The sequence below is a fragment of the Sceloporus occidentalis genome, unplaced genomic scaffold (genome assembly GCF_023333645.1).
Source record: "Sceloporus occidentalis isolate IW3139 unplaced genomic scaffold, rSceOcc1.0.p SCAF_13, whole genome shotgun sequence".
Taxonomy (NCBI): domain Eukaryota; kingdom Metazoa; phylum Chordata; class Lepidosauria; order Squamata; family Phrynosomatidae; genus Sceloporus; species Sceloporus occidentalis.
The window spans coordinates 19,972,795-19,994,539 of NW_028316993.1; the positions used below are offsets into that span (position 1 = coordinate 19,972,795).

At 41.9% G+C, this 21,745-nt stretch overlaps 1 protein-coding gene across 3 annotated transcripts in view; it reads left to right on the forward strand.

Annotated features, from left to right (window-relative positions):
- FAM76A (family with sequence similarity 76 member A) overlaps positions 1-21,745 on the forward strand; it is a 65,780-nt gene that overhangs the window by 23,111 nt on the left and 20,924 nt on the right. For 2 of the 3 annotated variants that reach the window (XM_089478611.1, XM_089478612.1), the window contains 3 exons: positions 3,544-3,679; positions 4,651-4,752; positions 7,472-10,655. In XM_089478611.1, the coding sequence (XP_089334737.1) occupies positions 3,544-3,679; positions 4,651-4,752; positions 7,472-7,558 (325 nt within the window). In that variant the 3' untranslated portion in view covers positions 7,559-10,655. Of the gene's footprint in view, positions 1-3,543; positions 3,680-4,650; positions 4,753-7,471; positions 10,656-21,745 lie in introns of those variants that run through there. The other variant, XM_089478613.1, reaches the window with a different exon arrangement.

Below are 21,745 nucleotides of genomic sequence, written 5' to 3' on the forward strand. Positions count from 1 at the left end.
TTTCTAGCACTCGAAGGTGAAGACATGAGATATGGGTGGCATGGATATATTTTTTATGGGAAAGATAAGTTACATAAAGAATTTAAGAATCATATTGTCAAAAAAGCCTTAATCTTTGTATGGGAAAAACTTAAAACAAGATTATGTAGAAATATTCCACAATGGTGCTCACCCCATGAAGCCTTTTTAGTAAAGAGGGCATTGCAAAGCTCAAGTGGCTACGATACTCAGACCTTTTGTCAGATACGGTAGAGGGCGAAGTAAAAATAAAATCTCAGGCAGAACTTAAGGAAGCTGGTATAACATGCCACTGGTACTTATATAGACAACTATATGAAAGATGGAAAATTGATAAAAATTAAATGGGATAGAAAACCAAAAAACTCAGTGGGAAGAAATTACACTAAAGGGGAAAACGAAATTGATTTCCAGATATTATAAGATGTTACAAGAATGGGATACGGAGGAGGAAATAATAAGACATTCTATGGTAAAGTGGGTGCAAAATGTAGGCCATAATTTGGATTATGAAGAATGGGTCAAAGTTTGGACGAAGGGCGTAAAAAATACGACCTCGCAGGAACTTATCCCCTAAAAAACTATCCTATATGTATAAAAATACAAATCCCATTTGTTGGAAGTGCCAGGAAAAAATTGGATCGTTTTTCCATTTGTGGTGGTCATGCAAAATAGCAAAGCAGTTTTGGGTTAACATTCATAAATGTTTAAATGTAGATATGAAAATCCAAATTCCTTTCAAGCCAGAGGTCTTTTTGTTAGGTGTGATCAGCAATGATCTTATTAAACAAAATGGTAAATTTTTATTCTATGCTTTAACATGTGCAAGAATAATCTACGCAAAGTTTTGGAAAAATCCAAAGGCACCGTCAACAGAACAATGGCTAATCAAGCTATACGAGATGGCTGAAATAGACAAATTAACGTGCTGGATGAAAGACAAAACGGAAGATCATGTTCTCCAACATTGGGACAATTTTTATCAATTTTTAAAGAATAAATGGAAAAGCATTTTATGAATTGGAAAAGTTACTTGGCAGATATATCAACTAAGTTAGAAAAAGAGGAAAATGGAAGGTCTGGAAACTACGTCTTTTTGAAAACAATTGTCTTGTTTGATTTATTTTTTTTTCTCTCTTTTTTACCCTCTGTTACTCTTTAAAAAGAGACCAAGGAGAATCATGTATATATCTGACTTAGACAGTTTAAGCATGACTTGGAAAAAGAGGTTTAAAATAAAAGGTATACTCAAAGTAATGCGAAAAAGTAGTTAGGCTTAGAAGATTGTAAGCAAAAGGGAATTTAATTAATTTGGTAATTGCTACTTAATATTTGTACCCATCAGTACAAATTAAGGAAGACAATAATAGGTGAAAGAAACAATTAAATTTTTTTCTTTTAAGATTAACAAGAGATATATCATTTATTGAGTAAGTCAGAGGAGGTTGGAAGAACCATAGAAATGAAGAAGGTTCATTTTCTTGTTATGTCCAGAAATAGAAGGTATAGAAACAGGTTTTATGTTATGATAACTGGAAAATGTATTGATAATGTATTTAAGTTTCGCCAACATTATGTAACCTATAAAAATTACAATTTAAAAAATCCTTAAAACTGACTTTAGTTAATATGATACTGACCTATAAAGGACTAAATTGGCTGTTATGTTGAGTATAATCAACTACAGTGCATTTGGCTCCTTTTACTATGCACACTAGTATATTTAGTAACTTGCTACTGAGTTTTGCTTCCAAACTGGTGATATTTTTTAAAAAAAATAAAAATACTGGGTGCTGCAAAAGCATGTAATTGTGAAATGTTTAACTTAAAACCTAATCTCTTATTTATTCTCACTTACTTATTCTTATTATATCATCATCATCATTATTCTTACTTACCTCTCTTACACGTGACTTCCTTTTCCATTCTCTGTGTTAATGGTATTTCTGAATTTCTTGTACTGTCAACAGAGTTGAACCATACTATCTTCCATTCTGAGAATATTTAGTGTAACTCAAGGTTCTTCTACCATATGGATTGTTCCTTCTGTCTTTAACATTAATACTTATATTGTATTTACTTCTGTCTTTAACATTAATACTTATATTGTATTTAATAAGCTGATGAATCTAAACCAAGTTAGGTGTACTTTTTCTATATTGAATCTTAAATTAGTTGGACTGAAATTGATGGTGGCCATCCTTTCACATCGATTTCCAATGGGAATTAACATGATTAACTTGTTCACAATCCAGCCCATTGTGTTCCTTTCTTCTACAACAGGAGTGGAAATCAGATGAACTACAATCCCCTAGAATTCCTTGCTACTGGCTATTCTGGTCATGACTGCTGGCACTTGCAGTCCAATAACATCTGGAGGGCCACATCATTCCCACCCTGTGCTACAGTGTCCGTGAAACTTTGTTTAGGTCTATTCCAGGAATGACAATGATCTATTGCCTTTTCAAAGTGTGTGGGATAGTCATACAACAGCATTCATGCTATAAACATGGTGTGTTCAGCATGTAGCATTAAAAAATCATACTGCTCAGTTTCTTCAATAAAAGCATGGAAAATAAGTGCACTACCAGCTGGATACAGGATGCTGCTGGGAATCTCAGTGTGCTTGCTCTTCATAGGGAATATAGTCCCAAATACACATGGAAACATATTATTGCTCTGCTTTTTCTACAAGGCCATATAAAGGTAGTTTTGGGTCTACTAGTGTTTGTAGCTACCTCTTTTTGTTTGCAAGGAAATGAATCATAGCATCATAGAGTTGAAGGGGTTTCATGGAGTCCACCCTTTGCTCAGTGCAGGATCACTAGCTAACATGTGCCCAGCAGATTGCTGCCTAGCTTCTTTTGGAAGAAGTCCCAAGAAGGAGACCCCACCACCTTTATAGGCAATTGGTTCCTTTGTCAAACAGCTCCTACTGTCAAAAGGTTTCTTCTAATTAATGGTCAGTTGGAAGCTACTCTCCTGTAGCTTCAAATCATTTGATCTTGTTCTACCTTTGGGGTAGGAAAGAACAAGCTTCCCCCCTTCTTTCTGCGACAGCCCTTGAGGATTTTAAAAGTGCAATTATGTCACCCTTCATTCTTCTCTTCACCAAAATAAACATGCCCAGCTCCTTCAAGCTTTTCTCATACATTTGGTTCCTTAATATCCCACATTTCCCCCAGCTGAACACTAAAACACAAAAAATGCTGAAACACACAGTAACACATTTTATGTAATTGATAATCCATTATAGGCTGTTTGCTGGTAGGAGTGTGCCTTCTCTTGTAGCAAAGCAGTATTAAATATGAAACCAAATGACTGTTTGGCTAGGTTGAAAACAATGCACTGAAAGGTATGAAAATCCTTCAAAAGAAAAGAAATAAAGAATCTCAATGAGTGGCAATAATGACCATGGGTTATCAAGCTGATGCTCTATGGTACTAACTGCTCTTATTCATGATTTATCCTCCATGTGAAGTAAAATGTCATTACGTATAAAAAGATCTCTTTTGTCTCCTTTAGTTTTTCTCCAGACCTGGCCTTGGACTCTCCTGGCACTGACCACTTTGTCATCATAGCTCAGCTGAAAGAAGAAGTGGCAACTCTGAAGAAAATGCTGCACCAGAAGGATCAGATGATACTGGAAAAAGAGAAAAAGGTAGTGTCTCCTTCAGCCTTCTTTTGGCGGGGGGGGGGGGGGAGTTTATTTGAAAGGGAACTAATGAGCATGTTTCTGGCAAGCATTGTTTACTTACCATCTCGCCTGCCATACTCTGTGAAGGGTGAATCAGAGGGTCCTTACTGACATCATGTATTTTGGGGAACCCTGAGGCCCAGTACACCTGTGGGAATGAGTCCAAATGGAATCCATCCTGAAAAACATGGTGAATACATTTGTGGAGCCACCCACCTCCAGCACCTTCTCTGGTTGTTGTTGTTGTTGTTGTGTCATTACCAATTTATGGCAACCCTAAGGCAAACTTATCATGGGCTTTTCTTAGCATGTTTCTTGAGAGTGGGTTTGCCATTGCTATCTTCTGAAGCTGTCTTCTGAAGTGTCCTAGTCCAATGTTCATACCATTACACCACGCTGGTCCCTCAGCACTTTTCTATAGCTGTGTTTTTTTTAAAGGATAGGTAGTGAAATCTTTGATTGTCCAAATAATTTGGAAAATCACTTTTACAATGTAAGGTTTCTGACTTTTGTCAGTGCTGGTTGGGCCTTCTAAGAGTTGAAGTCCAAAATATCTGAAATGCTAAACCCTCCAGAATCTAGCTGGTGCTCCCATTCCTTTTACCCTTACATTGTTTTAAGTTCTCTAAACTTTTGTTATTTTATAAGTCAACTATCCTCAGATATTGTAGTTGTAGAATGAATGGGAATAGGTTATGTTTTACATATTTGGATATTAAGCCATGAGGGAATTAACCTACATGAGAGAGAGTTTTGCTTAATTTTCAGATTAAGAATATATGGAATTTAACACAGCAGTTTATGATCCTATTGGTAAGGTAGTAGTATAACTGATTTCCATGTTGATTTTCTACAAGGATGTATCCCACTGTATGACATACATTCAGTGCAATTTAACCTACACCCCCCCCCCCCTTTGATTGGTTGGTTTGCAGATAACTGAACTGAAGGCTGATCTGCAATACCAGGAGTCACAGATGAGGGTTAAAATGAACCAAATGGAAAAGACTCACAAGGAAGTCATGGAACAATTGCAGGTGATTTTATTTAAGTTGATCCATCAAGAAGTATATGAGATTAAGAGACATGTATTATAATGGACAAGCTCAATGAGACTTTTTCAGTCTTCTACTAGAAATGAAAAGAATGTTTACCTGTATTCATCTCTTGGTCGAAAATGAGTTTTCTATACTTGGAAAACCAGGCAGGAAGAATAAGACAGTAGTGAGAACTTTTTACAGTTGTCACCCAATAACTGCATATCCTGACATGTTTGGGGAGATTATTTGCAGAAATGCACATTTTTGTATATGAGAGAACTGGAATTTTGCACAAGAACACTTGGCAAGATTTGTTCAGAAGAGGTTTGCTATTGCCTTCCTCTGATGCTCGAGAGCATGTGACATACCCTTGCCCATCAGGTAGTGAGCCAGTGGAAGAGAGTGGATTTTTTTATCCCTTATAGTTTTAACCAGCAAATTGATTTATAAATTAAATAATAAAGGAGATGTCTTGTGTTGTTACATCTTATTCTGAGGGATGTGCCTTCATGCAGGCTACAAATAAGTATTAATAATCTTTTATCCATTGACGTGTCCTGTAATTTCTTCCAAGATTTGTCCCTTGGTATTAAATAAAGGCACATTTAAAATTAATTAATGGACTTTTCAGCTAGGTGTTGTAGGATAAGCCCTACCACAGGCACCAGTTTAGCACAGAAACAGCTTCCTTAGAATTAGGTAGAATGTAATAACGTGGGACTTATCAGTGTATTGGTGACACCTGACCCTAAAACACTGAACAACCTCTCCTTATGTATATGTTAAATAGCATAAAGGACAAGGCAGCTCTGAGGGATTCCACAGGCCAATGGTCAAGGAGTCGGGCAGGAATCCTCCAGCACCACTCTCTGAGAACGCCCCTCCAGGAATGAGCAGAGTAGAACAGTATCCCCAGGCCTCATCCCAGAGAAGCAACTCCAAAGGATACAGTGACTGATAATATCAAAAGACACCAAGAGGTCCAGCAGAACCAACAGAGACACACTCCCCCTGTCTGGTTCCCTGCATAGATTGTCCACCAAAGTGACCAATTTCTTAGATTGTACGCCATAGGCAGGCTTACTCTTATATATTTATTGTTTTATGTACAGCGCTGTGCAAATCTACAGCGCTATATAAATAAATAAATAATAGTAATTGTAATAATAATAATAACAACAACAACAACTAAGCCTGAAACTAGACCGACATGGAGCTAGATAATCTGCCTCATCCATGAACCTCAGGAATTGAAAAGTCATGACATGCTCAGGTATTATCCCAAAAACATGGAATGTTTGAGATTGGCCTATAGTTTTCTGCTATAGTAGGATCCAGGGAAACTTTTTCAGAAGAGGTCTTACCACAGCCTCCTTCAGTGTGGGCTGCTTTGTTATAAAGAGGCATTAATCACTTCCCTGACCCACTCAGACAGTATTCCTTTGATCTGTTTAATAAGCTAGGAAGGGCAAGGTACACATGTGATGGCCCTCACCTCTCCAAGGATCCACATCCTCACACTGCACATGTTGAAAAGTGTCCATCAACACTAGACTGATGATGTCCATCAACACAAGGGCCAAGATTACATCCACTGGATATGTATTAACTCTGGTGTCCAGGTCAGAGTGAATCTGAGCAAATTTGTCTGCAAAGTGGTGGATTGGACAGCAAGCCGTTGAACAGCTGGATATTACCACGCATCCTTCTATTAAGTCGGATTGTTGGTCTACCTGTCTGTGGATGTTCTCTAAAATAGAAATGGGAATTGTGTGGTCTTCAATATGTTGTTGAACTTCAACTCCCACTATCCCTTACTTTGGGCTGTGCTGGCTAGGACTGCTGGAACATGCAGTCAAACAACACCCCACCCCCAATCAAATGTCTTAATAGTGTTCCTGTTTAGCCAGTTTTTAGGGGGAATTCTATTACAGGAGGAGCCTAGTGACCAGCATACTTCCCTGTGAATATGTTCCACTGACTGTGCTGTTAAAGATAAGACAGTTAGAAGGTGAAAAGGAGTTTTCACACATCTCGGAAACATTGTCTATTGCAGTTTGATAGAGCTATTATAGCACAGAAGGCTGCTTTATAAAATCTCATTATTTATCTGTCTCGCTCATGCACTGAGTAGTAATGGCTTTCCAGGATTTTACTCCACAGAGATGCCAGGGAAATAATTTGAGACCTTCTGCGTGCAAAGTATGTGCTTAACCATCACTGAGCTACAGCCCATTGCTAAATGGGATGGATCATATTGCTTATATCGATGGCAGTGTATATGCAATGGTTCTTTCAGGGTGAAGAAGTCCCGAAGCATGTGATACTAAGCAGAAACCCAGCATACTAATAATATCCACTTTCCTTGTTTTCACTGCAAAGATATGCTTAAAGTATGTGGGCAGTGTCTTCAGGAAATGTCAGGAGGCAGTAACACCCTTAGTGGTTAGGAGCAGTAGTGCCTTTTCCCCCCATTGGTAAGACTGAAATAAATCATTCTCAATAATTAAATTGCAGGAAAATTGATTTCCATACTATATGCAGGCCACAGAATTGAGCTTTTATCTGAGCAGAACTTGCGTTTGTTTTGTTTCTGAATATTTCTTTTCTTCTTTTCTTTCTTTTTAGTCCAGGATTGTGCATACTTGTCAACAGTAATTGAGTTAACTACAGTACATTCAAACATGTTTTTTCTCTGGTTCTTTTTCCTCAATAGGCCAAGAACAGAGAGCTCCTGAAACAAGCTGCAGCTTTATCAAAGGGCAAAAAAACAGAAAAGTCAGGTGCAATAACTTCCCCTTAAACACTAGAAGAGAATTTCTCCCATATCATGGAGTCCTTTGGCTACAAACCCATAGCTCAACAGGTTCAACTGGATTCTTTCCAGAACCTCACTTCAATAGTTATTGCTCTGAATGCAATGAAAATCTCTGTGCGTGCCCATTCAGTAGCATGCTTGCCTGTTGAGTTTTAATATTTTGTTTTTCCTGTCATAATACAATGATAAGGGTGGTTTGAAGTGCATCTTCCACCCCCCCCCACCCCCATCCTTCTAAGCCCATGAATTGACAGTATAGAGAATTTTCTCATTCATTTTTATTTTAGCTGCCATTGAATTGGACAGGACAGAGGGATTGTGTCCTCCACAGTCTTTGTGGCTTTTTCTTAAACCAGTTATTTAGTTATAGGAGCCAATTTTAGTACGTTAGTTACATTCAGAATTTTAAAGAGAAATTTTTAAATGCTCCTTTCTCATGTAATGCTTTTATGTAGTTCTTTAAAGCCTCAGTACCATTTCTCAAACATTTCTCTTCAGTCTGTAGAATTGTGTGTGAGAGGATGCTGTTTAAATCATCAGTGGTCCCCCTAAATCCTAGAGGATTAATTGTCTTTTAACAGGATAATTGGGGACATTAATTTGGATGTACGTTGGGATCATTAACTGGATTTTTCTTATCCTGGTTTATCTACCAGTATACTGATCACTGATTGGGAGGTAACCTATCCTATCTGAAAATATTATTGTGCTAGCTTACATGGCATTGTTTTTTAGAGCTGGGCATTTCTGTGATCAAGATTAGTAAATTCTTACTAGAATCAGAGGTAGGGTGAGAGAGTTCTCAGAAAATATGGAGTTAATTTTTGTGTTTTCACAACAAGACACAATTATGCAGTGTTTCAAGGGAGCTGGATATGGAATGGTTGTCATGGAATGTGACCATGCAAAAGATGTTTGAGGAGTTCTAGGAAAGGAGAGTGGATGTTCTCCAAAACAATCATGACTTCACAAGAAAAAAAGAAATGGTTTAGGGTATGTAAGGTCAAAAGAGAGTCTAAGATCACTAACCCCATGCTAATCTGTGGAGAGATGAAATGAGAATAATTTTACTGGTTGGTGAGAGCTTCTCTCAAGGCGTATTTTGGGAAATACCAAGAATTCAAACACCCGCTGAAATCACAAGTAGTTTCTGACCAGGTTACTGCTTACAGAACCACATCTGAAGAGATGGCTCAGGTGAGAAATACACACACAGGTACACAAAGCAATGCAAAATTTGCCTTTTTAAAAATGAAAGGACTTCTGCTGCAATTGAATAAAAGGATGATTTTCTTCAATACTACTTTGAAGAACTACATGCCTCAAACAGAAAAGAAAATATACTGAAATTTCCAAGCTGTGGGTTATTTATTTTTTACTTTGTTTTGCTTTAAAAAAAGACTGGACATGTTAGAATCTCACAGAAAGTAAAGCAGAAACCTAATTTTTATACTTGAAACATTTTTAGGAGAAACTGGTTCATAGAAATTTAACTGGGGTTGGTTTTTAGCTTCCTCAGTCAAGAAAAATTAAAGGCAAGGGTTTTCCTGTAAACGGCCTTTTTTTCTTAATTGTGACAACTGATCATGCATTAAAAGTGGGTGATTTATAGTGGTGCTGTTCTTTTTATTATATATTTGTAATATTAGTGGTGTTCAAAGAGATTCTTTGATTTGTACAAAAGAAGTGTAAACTTAACAAAAAACGGTTTTGGGGAGGGTGGGATCTCTCAGTGGTTTCATGTTTTGATATTTTCTCTATGTCTTGGTTTGAGTCAGCAAAAAGTCATTTTTCCTAATCCAAGTACAGGCCATTGGCGTGAAGCATAGAGAACATTTGGTGCTATGATGGAATTTGATGTATGTACAGGATTAAACAATATTTTCTGTAATTAAGCTTTCTTTGATGTGTCTCCTTCAATCTTTCCAAATCACAGTGACTATTATTGTGTGCTAGTTTTTAAAGCATTTTACCTTATTCTTCAGTTTGAAAAAGCCGCCAAAGTAGCTTACAAGGCTTCTTGTTGGGTTTGCTTGCTGCTGCTTCCCACACATTGTGAACAGAAAAAACTACAACTCATAGAATGTACCAGGGTCCTGCATGGTCTAAACTACGGTGCTCTTTACCTGTCGCAGCTTTCAGCTCTGCATCTGTTTTTCTCCAACTGCAAAGAAAGATTGCATCAGCCAGACAGCAGTGTTTATTTGAGACTTCCTGCTGAGCAGGGACTGAGAACATTGGAGGAGGATTACTTGCATATATCAGCTAATAGAGACAGTAATATCTGCTGCTGAGCTTGTCTGTATTATAAAGTTGGAGAAGAAAGGCTGAAAGGAGTGCAGTCCTAGACAACAGGGAATGAGAAGCCTGCCCATCCCTGTGGACTGCATGAACACCACAAGTGATGCCCTGAAGGCACAAAACCTCCCAGAGATGTTCAACAAAGCAATACCGAGGAGATCCTCAACCAGTGGGCCACGTCCCTTTTGACTGTGAAGTGGGTGAGACTCCACAGCTGAAGAGAGAAGATTCAAGGAGAAGCAATGGACACCTTGGTTCAGCTTCTGCTGAACCATATCCCTTGTCCTTCCCAAACTGGCCTTAAAAGTGGACAGTCATCAGAAGGGACAGTGTTGGAGTACCACCAGATCCAAGCATTGCTGCTGAGACTCTCGAGAAGTTGCTTTTTCAGAGAGATCAGAATGATGCATGCAAATGTTGCAAGCTGCCAAGATAAGGTTCCAGGTAGGCAGGCAGACTATATATACATTTAAAGGCAGCAAAAATACTAATGTGCAATGATAGATCTTCTAAGCTATGCATAGATAGATAGATAGATAGATAGATAGATAGATAGATAGATAGATAGTCCTTTTACTCACAGGGCAGAACTTGTGTAAATCTGTATTGAAATAAGAACTGCTCTAAAGCAGGTGCCTATCTGGAAACTGCATTTAAATCCAGGAATCATGCCTCTATATTTAAGATCAGTTGAAGGTCAACTATGGTTACTTGTGCCAAGAGGCACTCTGCACTTGATCAGAGGCTCTCACATATTTCTCAAAGAGCTCGTAACTTTGAATGGAGAAAAAAAAATCCTTACAGTCCTAGTTCAGAATTAAACTTGAGCATTCATGCAGTATTATCAGAGTCAGTGGTGATACATCAACATAGAAGATTATATCCTGTATATTAATGCTCCCATGTAACCTACATTTGATGCTGGCCATGCAAGTTGGACAGTTTTTTAAAGCAAGCTAGCTAGCTGTAGTTAATACTATTTTGTATATTTGTACCGTGTGACCACAAAATCCCATAGTTCTAAATAATAATCTTAAAATTGTACTGGAAGATTTATTAAAATAACAGATGAAAGGAGGAAAAAACAGGCTTCTTCATCCTTCTAATTTCAAATGCGACTAGGAACACACCTGAAAACCTTTACAGTCCTCCCAAATAGAGAAGAGAGTAGCAACTATTTTATGTTATATAAGTTTGTTTTGTCTTATGGCAATCCTCTGAATGAGAGATCTCCAAGAGATGTTATTAACAGACATGCTCTCGCCTTGCAGACAGAACCATGGCTACCTTGAGAGAATCAATCTACCTGTAATGTGCTATTTCTCATTTTCTACTGACTTCTGCTTTACTGAGCATTATCAGCTTTTGCAGTGAGTCATGTTATCGTATGTCTAAAGTACACTGGCCTCAGTTGAGTAATTTTGGCTTCTAGTGAACGTTCAGGCTTGATTTGGTCTTGGATCCATTAATTTATCTTTTTCAGTGAACTATGGTTTCCACAGAACTCTTTGCCACTGTCTCATTTCAGATGGGTTGATTTGCCATACCATCAGCTTTCTTCACTGCCCAGCTTTTGCATCCATAACCAGAGATCAGAAATACAGTACAGTCAGTCCTCTTTATCCACGGATTCTTTAGCAACAGATTCAAGCATCCACAACTTGAAAATATCCAAAAACTATATAAAATCCAAACAACAAACCTTGATTTAGATATTTTATGTAAAGGACACCATTTTACTCTGCCGTTGTATATAATGGGACTCGAGTATTCACAGATTTTGGTATCCACAGGGGGTCCTGGAACCAAACCCCAGCAGATACCAAGGGCCCACTGTACCATGGCATGAGTAGTCCTGACTTTGGTATTCAATAATGGACATTTACACTTGACAATCTTAACTTAGTTCTCTCTCGCCTAGCTGCCCTTCTAAGACTTCATTTTCATTAATGATGGAACAAAGACTTTAAAAATGTTTTAACCCATTTTAAAATGTTGTCACCCATTTTAAAGTTATGTAAGTCTTCTGTGGCCTTTTTGTTGTTTCTTATTCAGCTCTAATCGGCTTTTCATTTTCTTCCTTAATTACTTTTGTCATTGTTCCAAGTCTATTTTCTGCTAGTAATACAGTTTTATCTGCCTAGTTTAAATTACTGGCGTTTCTTTGTTTTGGCTGCAACAGATTAGCAGCCATACCCCTTTGGAAACATGTTTTCTTTCTCTGTGAGTTGTGGAGATGAAAGGCTGAGCTGACCCTTTGAGTCTGCAGTTCCAGCAGGTCTAGATAGTTTTTTGATACCTGAGCCTTTGGATGGGCCCGCTTTCAGACATCTCTTGGACTATTGTCTTATTGTTCTGCGGGTAGTATTGAATTGTCTTGGATTGAAATCTGTTTATTTGGATGGGTGAGATCATGATAAAAATTAGTCCATATTCTTCAATGTTGACATCATACATTCCTGTGATTTTAGATCAGTGGCATATACCTTCTTAAGAATCCAAAATGAAGTGATTTTTCAGGTTGATGGACCAGAGCATAATCACTCAGCCTGCAAGCTGTAGGAATAGTATGCGGGTGACTTATGGTGACCCCATAAATTTCATAGGGTTTTCTTAGGCAAAGGATACTCAGACATGGTTTGCTTGCCTCTTACTCTGAAATATAACCTACAGCAAGTGGTATTTGTTGGTAGTCTTCTGTCCAGGTACTAAATAAGGTTGACTCTGCTTAGCTTTCAAGATCAGACAGGATCTGGTGCCTTTTTAATTCATTTGCAATGTTGCACAATGGATTCTGCTGGAAACAGCTTGAAAGTACACTAAAACAACATTACAACACAACGTTGTTTATGTGTCCCTTCAAGTTGTTTCTAACTTATGGCAGCCCTAAGATGACCCTATTGCTGAGTTTTCTTGGCAAGATTTGTTCAGAGAGGGTTGCCTTTGCTTTCCTCTGAGGCTAAGAGTATGTGACTTGCCCAAGGATACAAAGTGGGTGTCCATGTCCAAGCATAGATTTGACCCCTGGTCTCTAGAGTTATAATCCAATGCTCAAACCACTACACCATGCTGGCTCTTACAATACTGACTTACAATGCCTGCTGAACTGTAATTGTAAACTAGGATTGCCTTATTCCCTGAACTGTTTGATGTACCACTCCTTGCTTACTGGTACTGGAAATTCTTCCGGGCACAACAATGTCCAGAGAAAACCAGTTAAATCAATGCAAACAAAGAGATTAAAGGATCATTGTATGGATCTGGGGCAGCTTGTGTTTTCACCTCTACTCAGGACAGAATAATAATGTCCGGAGAAACAGAATGCTTTCGAATTTGCAAAAGGGTCAGGCTAGGTTGCATTTTATCTTGTATGCTGAACATATCATACATAAAGCAACATTAGACTCAGGAAGGAGGCGTGAAAGTTGGAGGCAGGAACATCAACAATTTAAGATATGCAGATGGCACCATACTACTAGCAGAACATAACAAAGACTTGGAACAATTACTGGAGAAAGTCAAGAAAGAAAGTGAAAATGGAGTTTTGCTGCTGAACATTGAGAAAATAATGACCGAAGATGATTTACATGTCTTAAAAGTAGTAGATTAAGACATTGAAATAATTCAAGATTTTCCATAACTTGGCTCAGTCAATCAGGCCAGAAACTGCAGTTAAGAAATCAGAAAAAGACTAAGACTTGGCAGGGCAGCTATGAAGGAACCACACAAGATCCTGAAGTGTAAAGTTATATTATTCAGTAACAAAGTATTTGCATTTCCTCTTTCTATCTGTGGTTGTGAAAGCTGGACAATGAAGAAAGCTGATAGGAAGAAAATTAACTTGTTTGAAATGTGCTGCTCACCACGAGTTAAGGTTGACTCAAGGGCAGTTAACAACAACTCAAATAATGTTAGAATTCAAAGATATACAGTGGTCCCACCACATGCACTGGGGTTAGAGGTGAAGGACCCTTGTGAATGTGGAAAAACTGCAAATAAAAAACTACCATTCTTTTTAACTGATAGAACATCTCTTTAGAAATTTCCAAGTCCTCCAGTGCAACTCTATGGTCAACACCTGCCATAGGTTGATCAGAGAATCATGCTGGAGGGCCTACAAAGGTTTTCTCTAGGAACATCTAGCTTTTCCAGCACACCTTTATGGTCAACTTCTGGCAGAGTCGCACTGAAAGACCTAGATATTCCTAGAGAGAACATATTAATCAAAACCGCAAATAATCAAATCTGCAAAAGTCAAAGCTACAAATGTGGAGGGCCAACTATAGCCATGTTAGTCTGTAGAATCAGTATGTAGAGAGATCTCGTAGCACCTTTGAGACTAACTAGAAGAAAGACGTTGGCAGCATGAGCTTTCGTAGAATTAAGTCTACTTCCTCAGATGCATTTGGATTGCATCTGAGGAAGTAGACTTAAGTCTATGAAAGCTCATGTTGCCAACTTCTTTTTTCATTTAGTCTCAAAGGTGCTACAAGATCTCTCTAACAACTCAAATGTTAGACATTTTGTTTTATATTGTCGATAACTGAAAGCCTAGTACTGTAGAATAGAAAACTCTCCCTGCCAGTGCAAGAACATCAGAGAGAGGTCTTGGAAGGGAGTTCTGCAGACTAAAGCAACCACCAAGAAGGTCCTTTCTCAAGTTCCTACCAAACATTCCTCTGAAAGCATCGAGAATAGGGCCTCATCTGAAGATCTCAAAGCCTAGGCAGGCTTGTATGGAAGAATACAGACTTTCATATTATCCGGACCAAATCACTGGGGGTTGTTCCTATCTTGCCGTGGGTTCAACGATAACAAAAGCCCTGAGATTATTGAGGCTTTGAGGCTGAGATTAATTTGACAGGATACAGGGCTCTTAAGTCTTTGTCTAAGGAAGAATAGCCCTATACATTTTGAGGACTCCTACAAAGAGTATATGTATGTGTCTTCAAGTTACCTGTCAATTTAGGGCAATCCCATTAATTTCATAGGGTTCTTTTAAGCAAGATATCCTCCGAGGTGGCAGTTCCTTCCTCTGAAAAATAACCTATAGCACAGTGATGGCAAACCCACTGCACGCGTGCCGGAAGTGGCACTTTGGCCAATTTCCTCAGGCACGGGGCGAGGGAGAAGGCGGAAGAGGCACGCGCGTGCCCGTTCCTCCCCCTCCCTGCCTTTTCCTGGCCTCCATCTGTCTCTTGGAGACAGCTGGAAGCCAGAAAAGGGCACTCCGGAGAAGGAGCCAGAGGAGCGTGCCTCTGGCACCTCCTCACAGCCTTTTCCCAGCCCCTAGCTGGCTCTTCAAGAGAGCTAGAGGCCGGGGAAAGGGCGGGGAGAGGAGGAGTGACCGTCGCGCGCCAGGGCTTCCTCAGGGAGCTTTGCCTGCCTCCAGCTGTCTTTGGAGAGACAGTTGGAAGCAGGGAAAGCTGTGTGGGGAGGGAGACAGGGGCCCTCCCCATCTCCCTCCTTCCCCACTTACCTTTCCCTGCCCTCCAAGTGCCCTGTTTAGGGCATTTGGAGGGCAGGGAAAGCTCCGTGGGGAGGGAGGCAGGGGCCCTCCCCATCTCCCTCCTTCCCCACTTACCTTTCCTCACCCCCAAAGGGCTTTAGAGAGCCCTTTGGGGCAAAGAAAGGTCCGGGAAGAGGAGGACTGGGGCCCTGCCCATGGCTCTTCCCCCTCACGGGCCTTTGCTGACCTCCAGCTGTCTGTGAGAGACAGCTGGGGGCCGGGAAAAAGGCAGGGTAAGAGCTCCGCCCATGGAGGGTGGAAGCCACACCCCCTGGGCCAGAAGCCCCACCCCAGCACGCATCCCCATCCCAAGGGGCAGAAGCCCCGTCCCCTGGCATGCGAATCTAAAAAGGTTCGCCATCACTGCTATAGCAACTGGTATTCATCCTGGTCTGCCATCCAAGTACTAATCAGAGTTGACCCTGCTTAGCTTCCAAGATCAGATGGGATCTGGTGCCTTTAGGATATTTTGGCCAATCAAGCTGTGATCTCTAAACTGGCTACAATCAGAAAACTGGAGAATCTTCTTCCTCATCTGAAAATCAATCATCTTTGGGTCTGGGGGCTAATTCACCCAGCCTTCTGGGATTTCCCTGAACCTTCAGCCTTTTTGTGAGAATGCAAATAGGACTGTGCTGAAGGAGTTACTTGAGAGAAGCTGGGTCTTAAAGGAGGCCTTCTTCAGCCAGGCTCCAGGGGACTGCTGACATGGGAGTGAAGAGAAGACTATTAATTGATCTCACTTCATGATCAAACTGATCACCATATTGGGGCTGCTGTTGTTCTGTGCCTTCGAGTCATCTCCAATTTATGGCAACCCTAAGGCAAAACTATCATGGGATTTTCTTGGCAAGTTTCTTTTGAGACGGCGGTGTTGCCATTGCCATCCTCTGAGGCTGAGAGTGGGATTGAGCAAGGGCTTCGTTTTATATTTATCAGAACTTCGGAAAGTTATATTTTGCATTACAGTTCCCAGGATTCTTCCTTCAGCCAGCAGGGCATGAAATGTTATCTGGAGTTGGGCAATATTTTTATTAGGACCAACCAGACTGCCACCAGAAGTATGCAAGCTTTTGAGTCCTCTGGTATTCTTTGTCAAGCCAGTCAGCACTTGGCCGAGGAAGAGTTCCTGAGAACTCAAAAGACTGCACTCTTTTGTGGCAATTGGTTCTGATAAAAATATTAATCAACTGTGGCTTTTGCTTTTCTTTTCTTATGGACTAGCACAGCTACCCAAAACTTATTGTCAGATTCCTGACAGGTGTATGTGCACCAGCAGACAGGCAAACAAGAAAATATTAAAGCATAATAATATCCAGCATCTACAATACAGTGATGTCAAAGTCCAGGAGATAAAATGTGAATTTCATTAGCAATGCAAAAAGGTGCCGGATGTCTCCATACTTTGTGAGGTCACAACTTCTTTTGTTGTGAACACCGAATCTCTCAAGCCTCCATGCTTTTGCATTAGAAGATTTTAAATGTTGTTTGTTAAAACATGCCAAATGTAGTCCCAGTTTAAAAAAATGTTTTCCCTTTGATAGAGGTAGAAACCCCAAATAATAATAATAATAATAATAATAATAACAACAACAACAACAGGATGTATTTATATGCCGCCCAATCAGTGGGAATCCGGGCGGCTTACCACAGAGGGGATAATAGACAGTCCCCTGCCCTCGGGCTTACAATCTAAAAAGACACCACACAAAAGGAGAAGGGAATGGTGAGGGGGGAGGGGATGAGGTCCAGCATTCTTCTCTCCCTCTGAGGCCTGGACTAAGGCAGATGGACTGGAGGGAGGGCTCTTTTTCTTAATCGAGGCCGGGCCCGATGGCGTTGGACCTGTCCTTTCACTCCCTCTAAGGCCAGAAGATGACAGTTGGAAGGAGGGAGAAGAGGCCTCTTCCTCTTCAGGCCTGATGGCATTGGGCCTGTCCTTTCGCTCCCTCTAGGCCAGAAGATGACAGTTGGAAGGAGGGAGGGGAAGGCTCCTCCTCTTCAGGCCTGATGGCGTTGGGTCTGTCCTTTCACTCCCTCTAGGCCAGAAGATGACAGTTGGAAGGAGGGAGGGGAGGGCTCTTCCTCTTCAGGCCCGATGGCATTGGGCCTGTCCTTTTGCTCCATCTAGGCCAGAAGATGACAGTTGGAAGGAGGGAGGGGAGGGCTCTTCCTCTTCAGGCTCGATGGCATTGGGCCTGTCCTTTCGCTCCCTCTAGGCCAGAAGATGACAGTTGGAAGGAGGGAGGGGAGGGCTCTTCCTCTTCAGGCCCGATGGCATTGGGCCTGTCCTTTTGCTCCATCTAGGCCAGAAGATGACAGTTGGAAGGAGGGAGGGGAGGGCTCTTCCTCTTCAGGCCCGATGGCATTGGGCCTGTCCTTTTGCTCCCTCTAGGCCAGAAGATGACAGTTGGAAGGAGGGAGGGGAGGGCTCTTCCTCTTCAGGCTCGATGGCATTGGGCCTGTCCTTTCGCTCCCTCTAGGCCAGAAGATGACAGTTGGAAGGAGGGAGGGGAGGGCTCTTCTCTTCAGGCTCGATGGCATTGGGCCTGTCCTTTCGCTCCCTCTAGGCCAGAAGATGACAGTTGGAAGGAGAGAGGGGAGGACTCTTCTCTTCAGGCTCGATGGCATTGGGCCTGTCCTTTCGCTCCCTCTAGGCCAGAAGATGACAGTTGGAAGGAGGGAGGGGAGGACTCTTCCTCTTCAGGCTCGATGGCATTGGGCCTGTCCTTTCGCTCCCTCTAGGCCAGAAGATGACAGTTGGAAGGAGGGAGGGGAGGGCTCTTCTCTTCAGGCTCGATGGCATTGGGCCTGTCCTTTCGCTCCCTCTAGGCCAGAAGATGACAGTTGGAAGGAGAGAGGGGAGGACTCTTCTCTTCAGGCTCGATGGCATTGGGCCTGTCCTTTCGCTCCCTCTAGGCCAGAAGATGACAGTTGGAAGGAGGGAGGGGAGGACTCTTCCTCTTCAGGCCCGATGGCATTGGGCCTGTCCTTTCGCTCCCTCTAGGCCAGAAGATGACAGTTGGAAGGAGGGAGGGGAGGACTCTTCTCTTCAGGCCCGATGGCATTGGGCCTGTCCTTTCGCTCCCTCTAGGCCAGAAGATGACAGTTGGAAGGAGGGAGGGGAGGACTCTTCTCTTCAGGCTCGATGGCATTGGGTCTGTCCTTTCGCTCCCTCTAGGCCAGAAGATGACAGTTGGAAGGAGGGAGGGGAGGGCTCTTCTCTTCAGGCTCGATGGCATTGGGCCTGTCCTTTCGCTCCCTCTAGGCCAGAAGATGACAGTTGGAAGGAGGGAGGGGAGGACTCTTCTCTTCAGGCTCGATGGCATTGGGCCTGTCCTTTCGCTTCCTCTAGGCCAGAAGATGACAGTTGGAAGGAGGGAGGGGAGGGCTCTTCTCTTCAGGCTCGATGGCATTGGGCCTGTCCTTTCGCTCCCTCTAGGCCAGAAGATGACAGTTGGAAGGAGGGAAGGGAGGGCTCTTCCTCTTCAGGCCCGATGGCATTGGGCCTGTCCTTTCGCTCCCTCTAGGCCAGAAGATGACAGTTGGAAGGAGGGAGGGGAGGGCTCTTCTCTTCAGGCTCGATGGCATTGGGCCTGTCCTTTTGCTCCATCTAGGCCAGAAGATGACAGTTGGAAGGAGGGAGGGGAGGGCTCTTCCTCTTCAGGCCCGATGGCATTGGGCCTGTCCTTTCGCTCCCTCTAGGCCAGAAGATGACAGTTGGAAGGAGGGAGGGGAGGACTCTTCCTCTTCAGGCCCGATGGCATTGGGCCTGTCCTTTTGCTCCATCTAGGCCAGAAGATGACAGTTGGAAGGAGGGAGGGGAGGGCTCTTCCTCTTCAGGCCCGATGGCATTGGGCCTGTCCTTTCGCTCCCTCTAGGCCAGAAGATGACAGTTGGAAGGAGGGAGGGGAGGGCTCTTCTCTTCAGGCTCGATGGCATTGAGATTCTAGGCCAGAAGATGACAGTTGGAAGGAGGGAGGGGAGGGCTCTTCAGGCCCGATGGCGCTGGGCCTGTCCTTTCACTCCCTCCCAGGCCAGAAGAGTCCCAGTCCATTGCCTCCTTCTCAAAGATCCCCTGTAGCAGCTAAAGCGTAGTGTCTTCACACCCAGGAAACATATTCAAGTTAGTTGTGTTGACCATAGAGCCAAGCACAATAATATCCAAAAACCACAAAACAGTTCACTATTTTGTGGAATGGGAATCTTATTGTACTTTGCAATATGACCAACAAGAGCCAGTATGTGTAGTCGTTTGACTATGATTCTGGAGACCAGGGTTTGAATCTTGGCTTGGCTATGGAAACTCACTGGGTGACTTTGGGCAAGTCACACTCTCTCAACCTTAGAGGATGGAAACGTGCTGTGAAAACCCCATGATAGGGTCACCATAAGTTGGAAACAATTTGATGGCATGAAACAACAGATACAGCCAACAAGGCTACCTCTGAATATGTTTTCACAAAAATATGAGACCGTTGTGGCTCATCATTGTGGAAACATGAAACAAACGAAATGCAGGTCCAAAACATGGAAACTTCCACTTTTTCAGTGAGGTGTAATAATGCAGCAGTTTGGGATTACGAAAAGCTCTCCATGTAGTAAAGGCGTCTGTCTTTAAAAATGCTACTGGCCACTGTTGTTTTTCCAGCCACAGTTTTCGCATAGTGAGATTATTAGCATGATGGCACTTCAGAAAACACTTCAGCCCCTGGCAATAACAAGAACCTTCCCAAATAGACGGGCTCCTTGTGGAGCCAGTTTTGCAGTGATGAAACACGGTATAAAAATAGCCCTTAGATGCCATGTGCCTTTTCCCACCCCTGCTGCTAATAAGTCAATATGTGGCAGGAGGAGTGTGCTTTGAGCTAGACCACAAACTTCCTCTTTCTTCCTGCCCCAAAACATTTGTGGTGTTCTTTGCTCAGACTGGCTGAACAGCCCCCTTCTCCAGTCAACCTTGCGCTAGCATCAACTCCTCACACAACTGCGCACTCATTGGCTTTGTTTTAAAGGCAAAGTGCAAAAGCAGTTAACTCTTATTGGCAGACTTTCCCAATGCAAGCAGAAGGAGGCTGTTGCTGGGCAGAGAGAGAGAGAGAGACCTGGGATGTTTGTGGCAGCTATTTCTGTTTTCTGGACTTTGCTGCACAGAACTTATCAAGCCACAGACTTGAGATTGCTATTTAGAGCCCTAGTCTGAGATAGAGAGAGATGAATTTATTAGCGCAATTAACAAACAGAACTTAAAGAAGTATGCAAAAGGATCTTGCTGCACCTTTGAGACTAGCTGTGCAAAAAGAGTGGTCACATAAGCTTTTGCAGACTTCTTTCCCACAATTCGTAAAGGTGCTACAAGATCCCTTTGCATACCAATTATTCCAGCCTAACACAGCTGTGTCTTTGACCGTGTAAATAATTTAGAAAAACATTTAGGCTTTTGTGTGTCTTCTTCAGTAGATGAAAACAAAAGTAAGCTGTATCTAAGGTTGCAATTTAGGTGGCAATTTGTGTTTTCAGCACTCTTTCACATTTAATGGATGCAGTTTTAAGGTCTTAATTCTGTGGATCCAGAATTTCTCCCTTACATCCAAATTTTTGAAAAGAGATGGCATTGCATTTCCAAACACAGACAAATCAGAGCGGCTGCGGTTTTCCAAGTTAAAATGTCTAGCCACTGGTTGTTTAAGCCTGGAAACTTGTGATTCCTGAAGCGGGTACATAGGCCTGTGGTTGTTTATCCCACATTGAAAAATATTTAAAACACTGAGATTTAAAAAGCTTAACTTTGTAGCCAAGGATCTGATTAGGGGAATTTATTATTAGCTCGATATTGCGAGATGGGCCAGCTACAACAGCCCTGCAGGGTCGCCTCCCGTTGTGTATACCAAGACACTAGGGAATCCAATAAATGGAGCTGAGACAGACTTCTAGAATTAATATCCAATTTATTTATAAGGGGAAAAAACACATACAATTCACTAACACCTCTCACTCATACAAGGCTCAGGAAAATCAGGGGTTAGCATTAAATAGGATTTCAGGCATTACTATACTTACTTCAGTAGACTTCTTCGGGAGTCCAAATGGAATATGATGGGGATGGCATGAGGCTCAGTCATAGAATGACTGGACCAGGAGTCAGGAGCCAGGTCATGGTTCAAAGGGACAGAGCTTCCCCCTGAAATCCAGACTGGCCCAGTGAACAAGCAAATCTGGGAGTTCTTATAGGGGCAAAATGTCCATTGCTGGCAAAGGTGTTTAATTATTTTCTTTACACCTGGATGACTAGGTCTTATTGTCTTTTAGGCTTAATCTGCTCGGACAACAGGTTCGGGGAGGGGGTAAGCGCCTCAGGGAAG